The following is a 14,009-nucleotide window of genomic DNA, read 5'->3' as shown; positions in this document are numbered from 1 at the left end:
ATATTACCTGTGTGCAATATGTGTTAGCATAACTACTCAATCATGGTTTCTTGTATTTATACATTGTGTATATACTATATATATTATATATATATTTGTGTTTCTTTTTCTTTGCTGCTTTAACAGAAATTTCCCCACTGTGGTACAAATAAAGGTATATCTTATCAGAACATGCTGCCATCCAATTGTAAAGCCCAAATAAGGTCAATCATATGAAAAAGACAGTATGAACAATTTAGCATTTTATTTTAATTAGCATTTCAAAAAAATCTGCCACTGGTGACTTGCTTCACTTCGACAGGTGCCTTCAAAGCATTTAACCAGCACACACTGTAGAGAAGAGCAGAAAAAAAAAGCTATTATAGTTTTCACAAAAAAATAAAAAAGACATCATATTCACTGAAACAATTACATTACAAAGCCAAATCAAGTATGTGTGACAAATTATAAGTCATTACACCCTGCCCAAGCCCAATGAGAGATTAACACTAACCCTAGACCCTTGATCACTTACACTAGATAAAATGGATTTATGACAATGATATAGGAAAACCAAACACTTGAAAGGAATTTGAAATGACCAATACAAAAATTGTGGTTTCATTTGATTCCACTACATTTAAAATGACCATGTCAGGATATGTATTGATACTCATTACAAGGCTGAAATTTTCCATATTTAATTGTTAAACACTAACTAGAAACGGTTTTCATATTGGCCCATGAACCTGTATTATGGTAAGTGTGAAAAGTGCACTTCATGTCTAACCTATCGAAGCCTTCTGGCTTCTCTTTCAGACTCCAGAAGAGTCAAAACATCACCCTCTCTCACAGGGCCCTTCACATTTCTGATGATGGATCGGTTGCTGTCGTCCATGAACTCGACACGCACCTGGAAAAACAAGGGTGAAATACTAAAACTCATTGGGCTAAATCAAGTAAAAAAAAATTTTTTTTTAAGATTTACAATGCCAAAATCCTTCACATGCCATAACGCATGATTTCAACAACAAGCCAATAAGAATGTAATTCATAATCTATACCTGAACATTGAATTAACCATTGGAATAAGTCAACTGGACCAAAAGATAATTTACATCAGTCACATACAAACATCAATTACCTGTAATTTTGAAATATTTCTATCAATTACAATAAAATCAATAATTAAACCCCCCCCAATCATTAAATCACCTAGTTGCCTCAAAATAAAAAGGGGATGCCACTCAATTTAGCTTTCATACAGCACTTTCCACTATCTAAAACTTAAGTTAGACCAAGAACAGAGATTATCCATATAGATTTATGTACAAGATGTGATCAGAAACATGCAGTCTCTAAAATGAGGAATTTTTATGTAAATAAAATTCAAGAATGGACATTTTCCCCCATTGTCAATGTTGCATCCACACACTTTAAAAGAACAAATCTCAAAAGCATGTAATAGATGTCTCCTGTCATTGTTGGATGATTTCAAAGATGTAAAAAAAAAAAAAAAAATCTGCATTTACACAAATGAATGAAACGAATATTCATCAAAAAAAATAAAAAAATAAAAAACACTTGGCAATTTAAAATTAAAAAACTGTGGCATTTTCCAAGTCTGTTAATCCTGTACACCAGAGACAGGCAAGTAATATTGCGCTTGTAAATGTGATTAACCTTTTGATTAAATACATCATAGGTAACATACAAATATAATTGCTATAATATATTTCATTATTATTTATATATAAACTACATAAATATAATTGACACTGGCAAAAGCTGACATTTCTAAAAAAAAATTTGCAAGTTAATAAAAAGTTTTTATTTGGGCTGAGCGGCTCGGTACCAAATGATTTTTGGCTCGTTGGTTGGGGACCCAGATATACACAACAGCTTTATGATCCACTCACCTGGGTGCACTGGCCCTGAGAGCCGGTTCTACCGAGCACCTTAGTGACCTGTAAAACAAGAAACACGTTAGATTTCAGTTTAAAATAGTTCATCTATGAGAACTACGTGGGGAAAATTTAACACAAAAACCCATATTAAAAACTGAAATACACCACACAAACAAATCTGTCTTATGTATACACATTTCCTTCGTAACATCAAACTAACTTTCCTGTAAGAAATATTACTGATTTAAAAAGCCAGAACGGCGCAGCTAGCGCCTGAAGCTAACAAGTTAGCCTGTAAACAGCGTTAGCCTGACACCGTCCCACCCGATCATATAACTACATTTAAAGAAACACTAGAAACTGGTGTTAGGTCATTTCTGTCTATCTAAAACCACAAATTAAAGCTCTAGCTACGTTATACGCGCTTTTACATGTGTTTATCTACCAGAATAAACAACATTTTAAATGATTCCTACTCTAGCGAGCTTGATCGGCTGCACGCGGCTGGCGTCCATGATTTAAGCGTTGCTGGGAAAGGAAGTCACGTGGTGCGCGGAGCCTATATATACCCCAAATAAAAGTCCAACTTTTATATATATAACAGGGGTTAATTTATGTTTATAAATACATGTTATTTGATTAACAATGTATTTGTAAATCTAACATTTGATTTATGCGCAATAAATATATAGTAAATGAGTACGGTCAGGTCAGATACGTTTCCGTCATGTGGTTTTGCAAAAAGGAAGCGGGAGAAGCTTTTATTGTGTTTTTATTAGAAGTCTTCCCTATGCTTACAGATTATTATTATTATTATTATTATTATTATTATTATTATTATTATTATTATACTAAATAAATACATGAATTTATAATAATAATATTAATAATATTAATAATATTAATAATATTAATAATATTAATAATAATAATAATAATAATAAATTCATGTATTTATTTAGTGTGGTTAACAATACTCAATGACTGCTAAATCTTACTAGGTTAAACTGAATAACATAACAATTGTTATCATTTTAATAAATGTAATTATGATTTTGGTAAAATAAAAATAAAAAATGAAAATAAATCAAGGGTCAGATAGACTCTCTGGCAAAGAAAAAACAAGTAAACACCCACTGGCAAAACGCTTTTTTTAATGACTAATTATATGGCAGTATAGTATTAATGTTCCTTATTAGTTATATTCAATACTTTATATTGATAATTATCCATATTGCTAGGGGACAAAGAAATTATTAGGTCTATGACTTGTATTATATTTAAATAGCCACATTTCCTGTGAGTGCAGATCAGTACTTTTCCCCAAACTAGAGTGCCATCGCAAGAAAGTTATTGAATATAAACAGGGTACTACTGTACACCTTTAACAGGAAGCTGTCAATTTTCGAAGACAGTTCGGATCCTTAAACAGACATTTATCTTACATTATAGTTTATATATTCATAGTACAATATGAATAACATATAATCCTAACTACAAAAAAAAAAAATAATAAAAAAAAAAAAAGTGTTTGCAAAAAGTTGAGACAAGAAATGGTCTTAAAAACTTTTTAGTGAGCATTCATTTTATTAAGTACAAGCAACTATAAATATTTAAATATTGGAAAGTGGAGAATCCAAAAAAAACCTCACACAGACATATGGTAAACTTTTAAGGTGTCGGTAAGGTTAGAATAGTTTAAATAAACACTCTTTACAACCATGTGAGAAGAAAAGTATCTCACAATGCACATCAAGTCACAACAGGTTGAACCTTGCTTTGGATAGGCTATCACAATAGTGAACTATAGCAGGTTCCACAACTATCAGCCAAAAACAGGAATCTGAGGCTGTAGTGGGCACAGGCTCATCACAGCTAGACATTTTCAGCTGTACAGATGTTTCTAGTAAGTACATATGTTGCTTTCAGTATCAAAAGCTTAGAATTGTTTACGTATTTGCATTGTCAATCAGATCATCCAGAACATCCAGAGTCAGTGTTCCTCTTAATTTCCTTTAAAAATGTATGACTTCTGTCACCTATTGTTTATTAAAACCAGCCTTTTTATTTGAAAAAGAAAAGACACAAAAGAAACAGTTAGCAAATATAATTGTTTATTTTCTATCAGATTTGTTTGTCTAGCACATTCTATAGATTTTTGATCAGACTGAGGTCTGGGGAATTTAAAGGAAGTCAACACTTTCAACTCTTTGTTAGGTTCTTTAAACCATTCCTAAACAATTTTTGCTTTGTAGCAGGGGGAATGCTGTTGACATGAAGGAGTGTACTTGGTCTGTAACATTGTTTAGGTAGGTCAGTGGTGGGCCGTCAGGGCCAGCAAGGCCTTCTCTGCTGGCCTAAACACTATCAGAAGCACTGACCTACATTTACAACCTAAATTCTAATATTTGTTCCATGAAATTGTATTCATTTAACCCAGCCATTAGGGTTGCCCAAGCCAGTGCACTCTTTGTGCCGGTCCCAAGTCCAGATAAATGGGGTGGGATGCGTTAGGAAGGGTATCCAGCGTAAAACATTCCAAATCAAATATGCGGATCACGAATCAGACTTTCATACCGGATCGGTCGTGGCCTGTTACAAGCGACCACTACAGGTATTGTTAGCCAACAGGGTACTAGTGGAAATTGGGCTACTGTTGGCCGAAGGAGAAGAAGGAGAGGAGGAAAACGTCTACAAAGACAGCAGGGAAAGGAGAAGTGAAAGAGAGTGGAGGTTAGGGTGGGCACTTTAAATGTTGGTACTATGACTGGTAAAGGGAGAGAGGTAGCTGATATGATGGAGCAGAGAATTGTAAAAATGGTGTGTTTAGGAGACCAAGTGGAATGAGAGTAAGGCCAGAAAACATTTCGGGTGTTTAAACTGTTCTATAATGGTGTGGATAGAAAGAGAAATGGTGTAAAGCCAGATGAGAGAGATCAGCTTAACAATGACATTAGACATTAGTCTTTCCTTTGAGGCTCATTTGAATAATATTACCAGGATCGCCTTCTTTCACCTTAGAAATATTGCTAAAATTAGAAATATGATGTCGTTACAGGATGCAGAAAAACTAGTTCATGCTTTTGGTACATCTAGATTAGATTTCTGTAATGCTTAACTGTCTGGGTGTGCGAGTAAGTGCATAAATAAGCTTCAGTTAGTTCAGAATGCAGCAGCAAGAGTCCTCACTAGATCTAGAAAATATGACCACATCACTCCTGTTTTAATCAGTCTACACTGGCTCCCAATTAAATCTCGCATTGATATAAAATACTACTACTGACGTATAAAGCACTTAACGGTGTCGTGCTGCAGTATCTGAGTCAACTTCTTTACCAGTATGATCCTCCACGCCTACTTAAATCAAAAGGTGCAGGCTATTTGTTGGTACCTCAAATAATAAAGACTACAGCAGAGGGCAGATCTTTCTCTTATAAAGCCCCGCAGTTATGGAACAGCCTTCCAATCAGTGTTCGGGACTCAGACACAGTCTCAGTTTTCAAGTCAAGACTAAAAACTTATTTATGTAGTCAAGTCTTTTAGCAGTAGATTTTTGTTACGTAAAGGAGCAGATCTGGAGGGATTATGTATATAGAGTGTATGCTGTCGTCCCCTTACTCTAACATGTTCACTCAGGTTTGTTGACAGTGGTGTGGTGGGTCGTCTCTTATCCCAGAGATCCTTCACGTCTGTGTTACCTTCTGGTTCTCCCTTTTAGTTATGCTTCCACGGCGAGTCTTGCCGGAGTCACAACTGCACAGTGACCTTAACTTTCATACAACAACTAGGACACGTAATAATCCATGTTCTTCTCTTCCTGTCACCCCTCTTCTCTCTCTCTCTCTTTCTCTCTCTCTCTCTCTCTCTCTCTCTCTCTCTCTCTCTCTCTCTCTCTTTCTCTCCCTCTCTCTCTCTCTCTCTCTCTCTCTCTCTCTCTCTCTCTCTCTCTCTCTCTCTCTCTCTCGGTCGAGTTAAACATGCTCCTGAGGTGCCAGTGACCACTGTTTCTGCCTCCTTTCCCTCTGCGGATCTTTCCACTTCGTCCAGGCCTGCCTCTGGATAGTGTCCTCTTCTTTTGGAGGCCAATCTGTGCAGCTGGGGACGGTTTCTCATCAACATCTTGGGTGGTTCCATTAAATTCCAGAGTAAGAACGGGAGCTTTTAGGATGGATTTGGACTGTAGTTAATGTCACCAGTCTGCTACACTGACTCAGGACTACAGTTTGCTACAATAAATGAACATTCGGTGCAACCCAGATGAGTCTGGTTCCTCTTAGGTTTCTTCCTTAAGCCATCTCAGGGAGTTTATTCTTGCCACAGTTGCCACTGGCTTGCTCATCAGGGACAAACTTATACTTATAAACAACATATAACATTTTTATTACCACATTATCTGTGTAAAGCTGCTTTGAGACAATGTTAATTGTTAAAAGTGCTATACAAATAAAAATGAATTGAATTGAATTGAATTGAAGTGTAGGGGTGATCCTGAAGGAGAAGTACAGTAAGAGTGTAGTGGAGGTGAAGAGAGTGAATGAACATAAAGCTGGAAGTTGAAGGGGTGATGATAAATGTCATCAGTGCCTATGCTCCACAAGTGGTTTGCGAGATGGAGGAGAAGAAAAAATTCTGGAGCTAATTAGATAAAGTGGAAAAAGGTGTACCTAGGAAAGAACGATTGGTGATTGGGGCAGACTTCAATGGCCATGTCGGTGAAGGGAACAGAGTGATGAGGTAATGAGTAGGTATGGTCTTGGGGAGAGGAATGTGGAAGGGGAGATGGTGGTAGATTTTGCTAAAAGGATAAAAATGGCACTGGTGAATACTTATTTCAGCAGTGAGCACCTCTTCACCACTGAGCCCCAGTCTGACCTCTTACCTGAATCGGTCAGACTGGGGCTCAGCGGGAAGAGGTGCTGGATGATTGGGCAAATACTGCAGAAGTGATAAGGGAGACTGCCTGAAAGTTAGTTGGTGTAACATCTGGAAATAGAAAGGAAGACAAAGAGGCGTGGTGGTGGATTAAGTAAGTGCAGAATAACAGAAGGTGAAAGAGGTTGGCAAAACAGTATTGGGATCGGCAGAGAGATGAGAAAAGTGGGCAGGAGTACAAGGAGATGCAGCAGCAGGTAAAGAAGGATGTGGAAAAACAAAAGAAAAGGCATATCAGGAGTTGGACACTAAGGAAGGAGAAAATAATTTGTACCGATTGGCCAGGCAGAGGGACCGAGCTGGGAAGGATGTGCTGCAAGGAGTGTGCTGATACCAGTTTTTAAGATTAAGGGAGATGTGCAGACCTGCAGTAACTACAGGGGAATGAAGCTGGACTGCCTTTTTAAAGGTCAGCCTGCGTTCTGCATTTAGGTCCTCCCACTTACGTTCCCTGACATTTCCAAGCTGACTTTTCCAGGTAAGGTACTCACACTCACCTGTGCAGCCACATGATGTAAATAAAAATGTGATTAATTACACCAGTCACCTTATTACATTGCTCTAGCAGTGGTCATTTTATGGTCATCCCAGTGACCCAAAGCTTTTAATTCTGTTCACTAAAAAGATTCAGTTAGATTTGGTCACTGTTTTGTTCAGTGACTCCGACATTATAAGAGTCTTCTGTACATTATATCATTGCAGGCTAGTTTTGAGAGTGTGGTCATGAATGAGGATAAGAATGTAGTTATTACAATAATAATAAGAATATAGCCATTGACTTACACCATTTTGATGGCCAAGTCATGTTTAAAAACAGATGCAATCCTGTTTTACAAAAGTACGTAAGCATCTGTGAACTGTAGAGACCAGTTGCTAAAGTTTTTGGAGAAGAATGTTCCATTTGTGTGTGATATAAAATATTTTTTCTTTATTATTTTTCAGTTTCATAATGCACCAATTGTTTCAGCTAATAAATGGTCCGGACTGCAGGCAGGCCATTTCAGCTCTTGGACTCTTCTACTATGAAGCTATGCTATTGTAATAGATGCAGTATTCGGTTTAGCACTGTTTGCTGAAATATACAAGTCTTTCACTGAAAAAGATGTCATCTTAATGGAAACATATATAGCTCTGAAACCTGTATATCCCTTTCAGCATTGATGGTGCCTTTTCAAATGTGCCAGATACCAATCAACTTTACCAATCAACTTCATTACTGATGCACCCCATATACAATCAAAGATGCAGGCCTTCAAATTAAGCACTAGTCACCTATGGCTTCTTCTGTTATTAGGATTAAGGATTCAGCCTGCATTTGTGAATAAAACAGCAAACTTTGTTCCACAGACAATGACTTCTGGGGATGTTTCTGAGCCCATGCAGTGATTCAGTTACAGAATCATGCCTGGTTTAATGCAGGGCCACCTGATCACACATGTCCAGCATTGATTTTCACCTATGTATTTTGAACACAGAGAATTCTCCAGATTCTTTACAACTTTTGATAATATTATGTCCTGCTGTAGATGAGCTATTCAAAATCTTTGCAATTTCATTTTAAAGAATATTATGCTGAATTTAGTCAACACTGTTTTTCACCGATTAGGGGAGCTTTTAGGGGCTCTTTTAGGGGCTCTTTTAGGGGATTTTAAAGAGATGATGATTTTAAAGAGAGAGGTGATCAAATCCAAAATTACCGTATTCATTACCTCAAAATCATACACTCGCTCAGTTATAACATTTAATATTGTTTCTATGTTCTATTCTGGATAAAATATAGGTTTATGAGGGTTGCAAATGATTGCATCCTGCATTTATTCAATTGTATTTATTTTACACAGTGTTGCACTTTTTTGCAATTGAGGTTTTCACCTCAAATGACAACAGCAAATCAGTTTTATATATATATATATATATATATATATATATATATATATATATATATATATATATATATATATATATATATATATATATATATATTTTTTTTTATTTATTTATTTTTTTTCAAATGTTGAGTTTGTGATTGCTGTAATGACATAAGGGGTCAGAGCATGGTATAAAAATTCTCTTAAGTGCTACATTCTTTGTGTAGTCTGGCTTCCGCCTTCATCTCCACTTGTTGACCCGTAAGACACACGTTCTAACTGAATGAATCACTTGTCTTGTGATTCAATAAGTTCAACCAATTAAATGCTTTTTCACAGCCTGTACTCTACTGCAGACTTCAAAAAGCAGGAAAAAGCTGCCAAAGTAGAAAAGCAGTTTTACACAAATGGAACAAAGCATAGACAGATTTTGTATGCTTCAGCATCTACATGTCATGCAAAGAAACAAATAGAAACAATGAAATATTAATTATTATACCAAAAGATGGCCACAGCTTATTGTTAATTACTGTTTACATTCTTTGTTTGGCATATGTGAAAGGAATGTGTCTAACAAGCTAAAAAAAAATGCATTGCTTTGACTGTGTTTGCAGAGTGTTACTCCCTATCCACTATAGTCCTTCTATAATTGTACCAAGCTTTCGTTCCATTCATAATATTCAGTTAGAAGCTATGTTCATGTTGTTATCACTTATCATAATTTGATATGATAACATTGTTTACTGGAAATTGTTATTTACAACATAGTAATAATTGATTGAGTGCATGACAACACATGATACACAATGGTCAGTCTAGAATAAAAATTATAAAACTTATAATGAATTTGCAAAAAGGTTAGATTTATTGTCCATATTATTTTGAGAGAATATAATGAACATTATTTATTTGTCTACAAACTTATGCATTGTCTGACTCCCCTTATCCCACCCACCCCCAAAATTGAGTTTGCTCTGGGTGTGGCAAAGCATGCTATCTTTGGTGTACATGCGTTGCTGTAAACGTCACATTCATATTTTAAAATAGAACCTTCCTTTTGTTCTTCTCAAAAGAGCCTGATTACTCAACAATGTTCTCTTTGAAATCTGGCAGGACCCATGTTACAATGCATGTTTGAAACCTACCTGAGTACCTTTCACATAATTTCCCCAAAAGGATTACAGAAAGCATATTTTTTTCTTCACATGCAGTGTTTAACTAGGTTTATTTAAATGACCACCTTTTGAGAAAAAAACCTTTGGAAATCAGTTTTTATTTTATTTTAACATTGATGATGTCCCATGGATACTTAACTTAATACTTAAAAATACTTAAAAATGAACACTGTACCTTACTGTATTCTACAACTGTATAAGTTTGTGATAAAACCTCAAGAAGGAAATCATAATAAAATGAAAAAAATCAAGGTCATCAACATGCAAACGTGACAGAATGACACAAGGCTGGGTGGTGTCATTATTAGAAAGGCTGTTGACAAGGTAAGGTGTATGACTCATCTGTGATTAAGAGTGAAGAGCTTATTTACTGCATAAGTAGAGTTTGCTAGAAAGTGCATTGATGTATTAGTACTTGTAAATATCATACATGTGCACATACATTTGTGTGTGGCAATATTCTATTGAAAATAATTATTACATATAATCAAACTCATTATATTTCATATAGTACATACAGTATATATATATATATATATATATATATATATATATATATATATATATATATATATATATATATATATATATATATATATATATATATATGTGTGTGTGCAAATATGGTTTATAAAACATACATATAAACATATATTGTTTGAGAAATAAACATCTATAACACTGAAGTGGTTTATGATGGTGTAATAGATGGTAATTTAAAAAAGTATACAATCCCCCACAGTGGGTGTGGTAAGCTATGCTATAAAGGAAAGTATGACTGGAGTCTCATCAACCATTACAATGCGCGCATCTGAAAAAGAGTTTGTCATGCAGAACTCAGCCAGTCAATTTTATGTTTTCTTTGCTTGGCTTGTCTTATTTAGTTCCAGTATACGAGTATCAAGGGCTGTTCAGGATTATACAGGAACAAATCAAACTCTACAGCTTGAGGCTCTTAAAACCAGTATGCTGGAATACTTGGGGATGGATAAACCACCACCGTTTAAAGGAAAGTCATCTTATCAGGAACTAATCAGAATATACCGTCAATATCAGAACATGAGAAGGAACATGCAGTCTTTTCAAAGTGGCCCCAGTCACTTTCTTCATACCGCAGGTAAATAAAATAAAGCTATTACTCAGATTAAGCATGGACTAAACTGTTGAGGTGACAGACATTCCCCATTTAACATTCTTATACCTAGAATTTAACCTAGCATCGTTTAGACATGTTAGAATCTGGATTTAGCGGCCAGATTATGAACAACTTTAATACAAATTGTGTCTTAACAGCTTGTGTCTTAAATGTGTTTTAGTGATGTTGTTGTGCAAAGTATGAACAATTATTTAACTATTTTGTAATTAATTAATGAATTGTCAACTGTTAAGTTTGGTGACTTAAATGTATTTGATAACTGATAAAATAGCTGGAATTACTAAGAGGTGCAATTGATTTCTTTAATACTTTTCTTGAGTTGTGTTGCTTTAGGGTATTTATTATAAAATTGGTCAAAGTGTAATCATAAGTGTAGCACATGCAGTAAAAACAAACTCAAACCATGTCAGCATTTTAATGAATATCTTTCCTTACAGTGTGGCCATTGAATTCACAGAATGGTCCTGAATCAGTGACTCAATGGTTCAGGGCTGTTTTTCACAGGGAGTCTCATATAACAGACGAGTTTCTTTTGGCACAAGCACAGCTGCAACTTCAAAGACCTCTGCATAACAATTTTGTCCAACCACTGCACAATCAGAAAATTCTGGTTAGAATATACATAAGCTCCCATTCTTATATAAAGAAAAAAATTAAATCAAGAGGCCAGAATATTACAATGGATGTGACATTTGCAGTTCACAAATGGCTTACGAAGACTAGTGATGCATTACTAATTGTTGACATTGGCCTTGTTGGAAGCAAAAAAGATGACACTGAACCCACTGTGCAGATCTGTTTGGAACTTAAGTTAATGGATAGTAAAGTGAGAAACACTCGTTCCACTTATGGAGAAAGCTTTGAGGATAACAGCTACTGTCGTCGGAAATCACTGAGTGTTTCTTTTGAGGAAATTGGCTGGTCAGACTGGATTGTGGCTCCTGCTGGCTACACAATGTATTTCTGTGATGGCTCATGCCCACACAATTACAAACCAGCCAGTATGCACACTCAGATAAAGTCACGTCTACATCGCTTAACCAAAGGAGCGACGCCTCGCCCATGTTGCGTGCCAGCTGAGTATGAGCCGATGATTCTCATGCATTATGATAGCCGGGGGAAGCTGAAACTAACATCCTTTAATGATTTGATTGTCACCAAATGCCACTGTGCCTGAAAACTTTTTGTTTTTTTACAATACTATTCAATTTCAAAAATAGTGTGCAACAATGCTGTACATGGACATGGTTATGTTGTTCACGGTTGTGCAACATTTCTCTGATGGGACTCCTCTTCTTTGAAGAAGAAACTACACCTGGATACTCAGTATTAAAACAAAGGAAAGCCTTAGTCTCACATGTAGAGTTGAAATTATTTATTATAACTTATTAATGACATTTTGTATTCTTGTCTTTTCTTATGTTATAGATGAGTAAACTATTTGTATAAGTGACACATTTAGTATTTTGAATACAGTATATTGTATTAGTTTGTTAAATGTAATTAATTTATTTCTGCTTGCTATGTTTACTGTATTTACTATGTGAAATATTTGTATTTTCCTGTACATACTTTTTTTTAAACCATTCTAATGCCAATGTGTATAATGGCAGTCTTGCGTAAGTGAATTCAGCTGATTTTAAAGTAAACAATCTGTTATGATAATTTTCAAGGTCAGGGAGTGCCAGTAATTAAAGATATGACAGAATCTTTTACAGTACAATAACCTTGAGCATATATATTTCTATCCCACATGGCCTTGACTAACTAGTAAACCAACCAAAGTAAAGACAGACAAAGAAACATGTCACTGTCGGTGATGTCATCTAAGCTATATGTTTAAATGAACAAAGAATGTAAAAAGATCAGTGAGACTCAAGTATTGAGAGTAGGCGTTTTAAAGAGACAATTGCTTCAAGTGTCTTATTAGAGGCAGCTTTGGCCATTTTTTTGTTGTTGTTGTTTGACCTCACAACATCAGATACTGCTACTGTCCCCATATACATACCAAACAATAAAGAAAATAACAAAAACCCTACTTATTTTTAACTGTTCAGTATGTAATTTACTACAGCTCATAAATTTTTACAGTGTTCTCAGTGGCTGATAAGGATCACTATGCAGTTATTTTCCAAATACAGGCATCAATTAGCTCATGTACTTAGTAGCAAAAGCAATACATTCCTTCAGACACATTCAGATTTTCTGACGTCACATGAGTTGAAGTTCAAGTGTCTCAAAGGAAGATTTAATTAAAGAAATTAAAGGACACAAGAGTTTAGGGGTTAAATTCCTAAAACAACATTTTCCAACTGTAAAATAATCTCAGGTTTCTGTTCTTTTTATTTTTTCATTTTCTGGTAAATCTTCTCAGTCCCTGCAATACCAAAACTGATCCTTATAGCATTATGCTTCCACTACCATACTTCATTATAGGGTTGATAATTCATATGCCTTTTTTTAAAGAAATGACTTGCATCTTGACATTCGTTTCTTTTTAAAAATGATAGATATCGCTGTTATTCAGTTCTCTTGTCCAGATCTGAATTGTGACCTATCTTAGGTCCATTGAATTTGCTTTGTGCAATGGCATGCATTGTCAATTGCCCTTTAAAACTGTAATAGTAAAGGGTTAAATATTAAATCTGTCACCGTGATATTATTAATTAATATATATTATATATAATATATTATTTTATAAAATCATAAACTTTTAAAGAATTTTTTATTCTTTAATTGTTTTTTTTATTCTTTTTTTATTTCATTTATTTGAGGTGAGTCTATACTGTAACAAAGTATGAAAAATGTAAAGGGGTTTTAATGTTCTGCACACATTACCATGACCTTAAAAACCATTTAAATACAGTAATCTGTTTAAAATAATAGGTTTCAGTTACTCCATTTATAGTACTGAAACACCGCTCAATGTTTCAGTACTATGAATGAAGTTACAGAAACCTATTATTTTAAACAGATTAACTGTATTTAAATT

At 34.9% G+C, this 14,009-nt stretch overlaps 2 protein-coding genes and 1 long non-coding RNA gene across 3 annotated transcripts in view; 2 read left to right on the top strand and 1 right to left on the bottom strand.

Annotated features, from left to right (window-relative positions):
• LOC310717781 overlaps positions 1-14,009 on the top strand; it is a 296,978-nt gene that overhangs the window by 236,825 nt on the left and 46,144 nt on the right. The window lies entirely within an intron of this gene.
• rps28 (ribosomal protein S28) lies at positions 230-2,464 on the bottom strand. The gene is made up of 4 exons (XM_083526255.1): positions 2,363-2,464; positions 1,899-1,946; positions 770-892; positions 230-330 (listed from the first exon to the last, which is right to left on the bottom strand). Exons 1-3 carry the CDS (start codon positions 2,399-2,401, stop codon positions 770-772), a joined length of 210 nt encoding a protein of 69 aa, XP_083382381.1. The 5' UTR covers positions 2,402-2,464; the 3' UTR covers positions 230-330.
• On the top strand, positions 10,517-13,322 carry gdf15 (Growth differentiation factor-15). Its single transcript, XM_083526017.1, has 2 exons — positions 10,517-10,978; positions 11,455-13,322. Exons 1-2 carry the CDS (start codon positions 10,636-10,638, stop codon positions 12,192-12,194), a joined length of 1,083 nt encoding a protein of 360 aa, XP_083382143.1. The 5' UTR covers positions 10,517-10,635; the 3' UTR covers positions 12,195-13,322.

The sequence above is a fragment of the Silurus aristotelis genome, assembly GCF_946808225.1.
Source record: "Silurus aristotelis genome assembly, chromosome: 22".
In the NCBI taxonomy this organism is placed as follows: Eukaryota; Metazoa; Chordata; class Actinopteri; order Siluriformes; family Siluridae; genus Silurus; species Silurus aristotelis.
This window is presented reverse-complemented; position numbering and strand designations above follow the sequence as displayed.

Excerpts from the sequence above, each read along its gene's own strand:
- gdf15 (XM_083526017.1), top strand. The coding sequence starts at position 10,636 with ATGACTGGAGTCTCATCAACCATTACAATGCGCGCATCTGAAAAAGAG. Across the intron at positions 10,979-11,454 it reads TCACTTTCTTCATACCGCAG|TGTGGCCATTGAATTCACAG; the intron begins GTAAATAAAATA and ends CTTTCCTTACAG.
- rps28 (XM_083526255.1), bottom strand. The coding sequence starts at position 2,401 with ATGGACGCCAGCCGCGTGCAGCCGATCAAGCTCGCTAGA. Across the intron at positions 1,947-2,362 it reads AGCCGATCAAGCTCGCTAGA|GTCACTAAGGTGCTCGGTAG; the intron begins GTAGGAATCATT and ends CTTGTTTTACAG. Across the intron at positions 893-1,898 it reads CTCAGGGCCAGTGCACCCAG|GTGCGTGTCGAGTTCATGGA; the intron begins GTGAGTGGATCA and ends TTGTTTTTCCAG.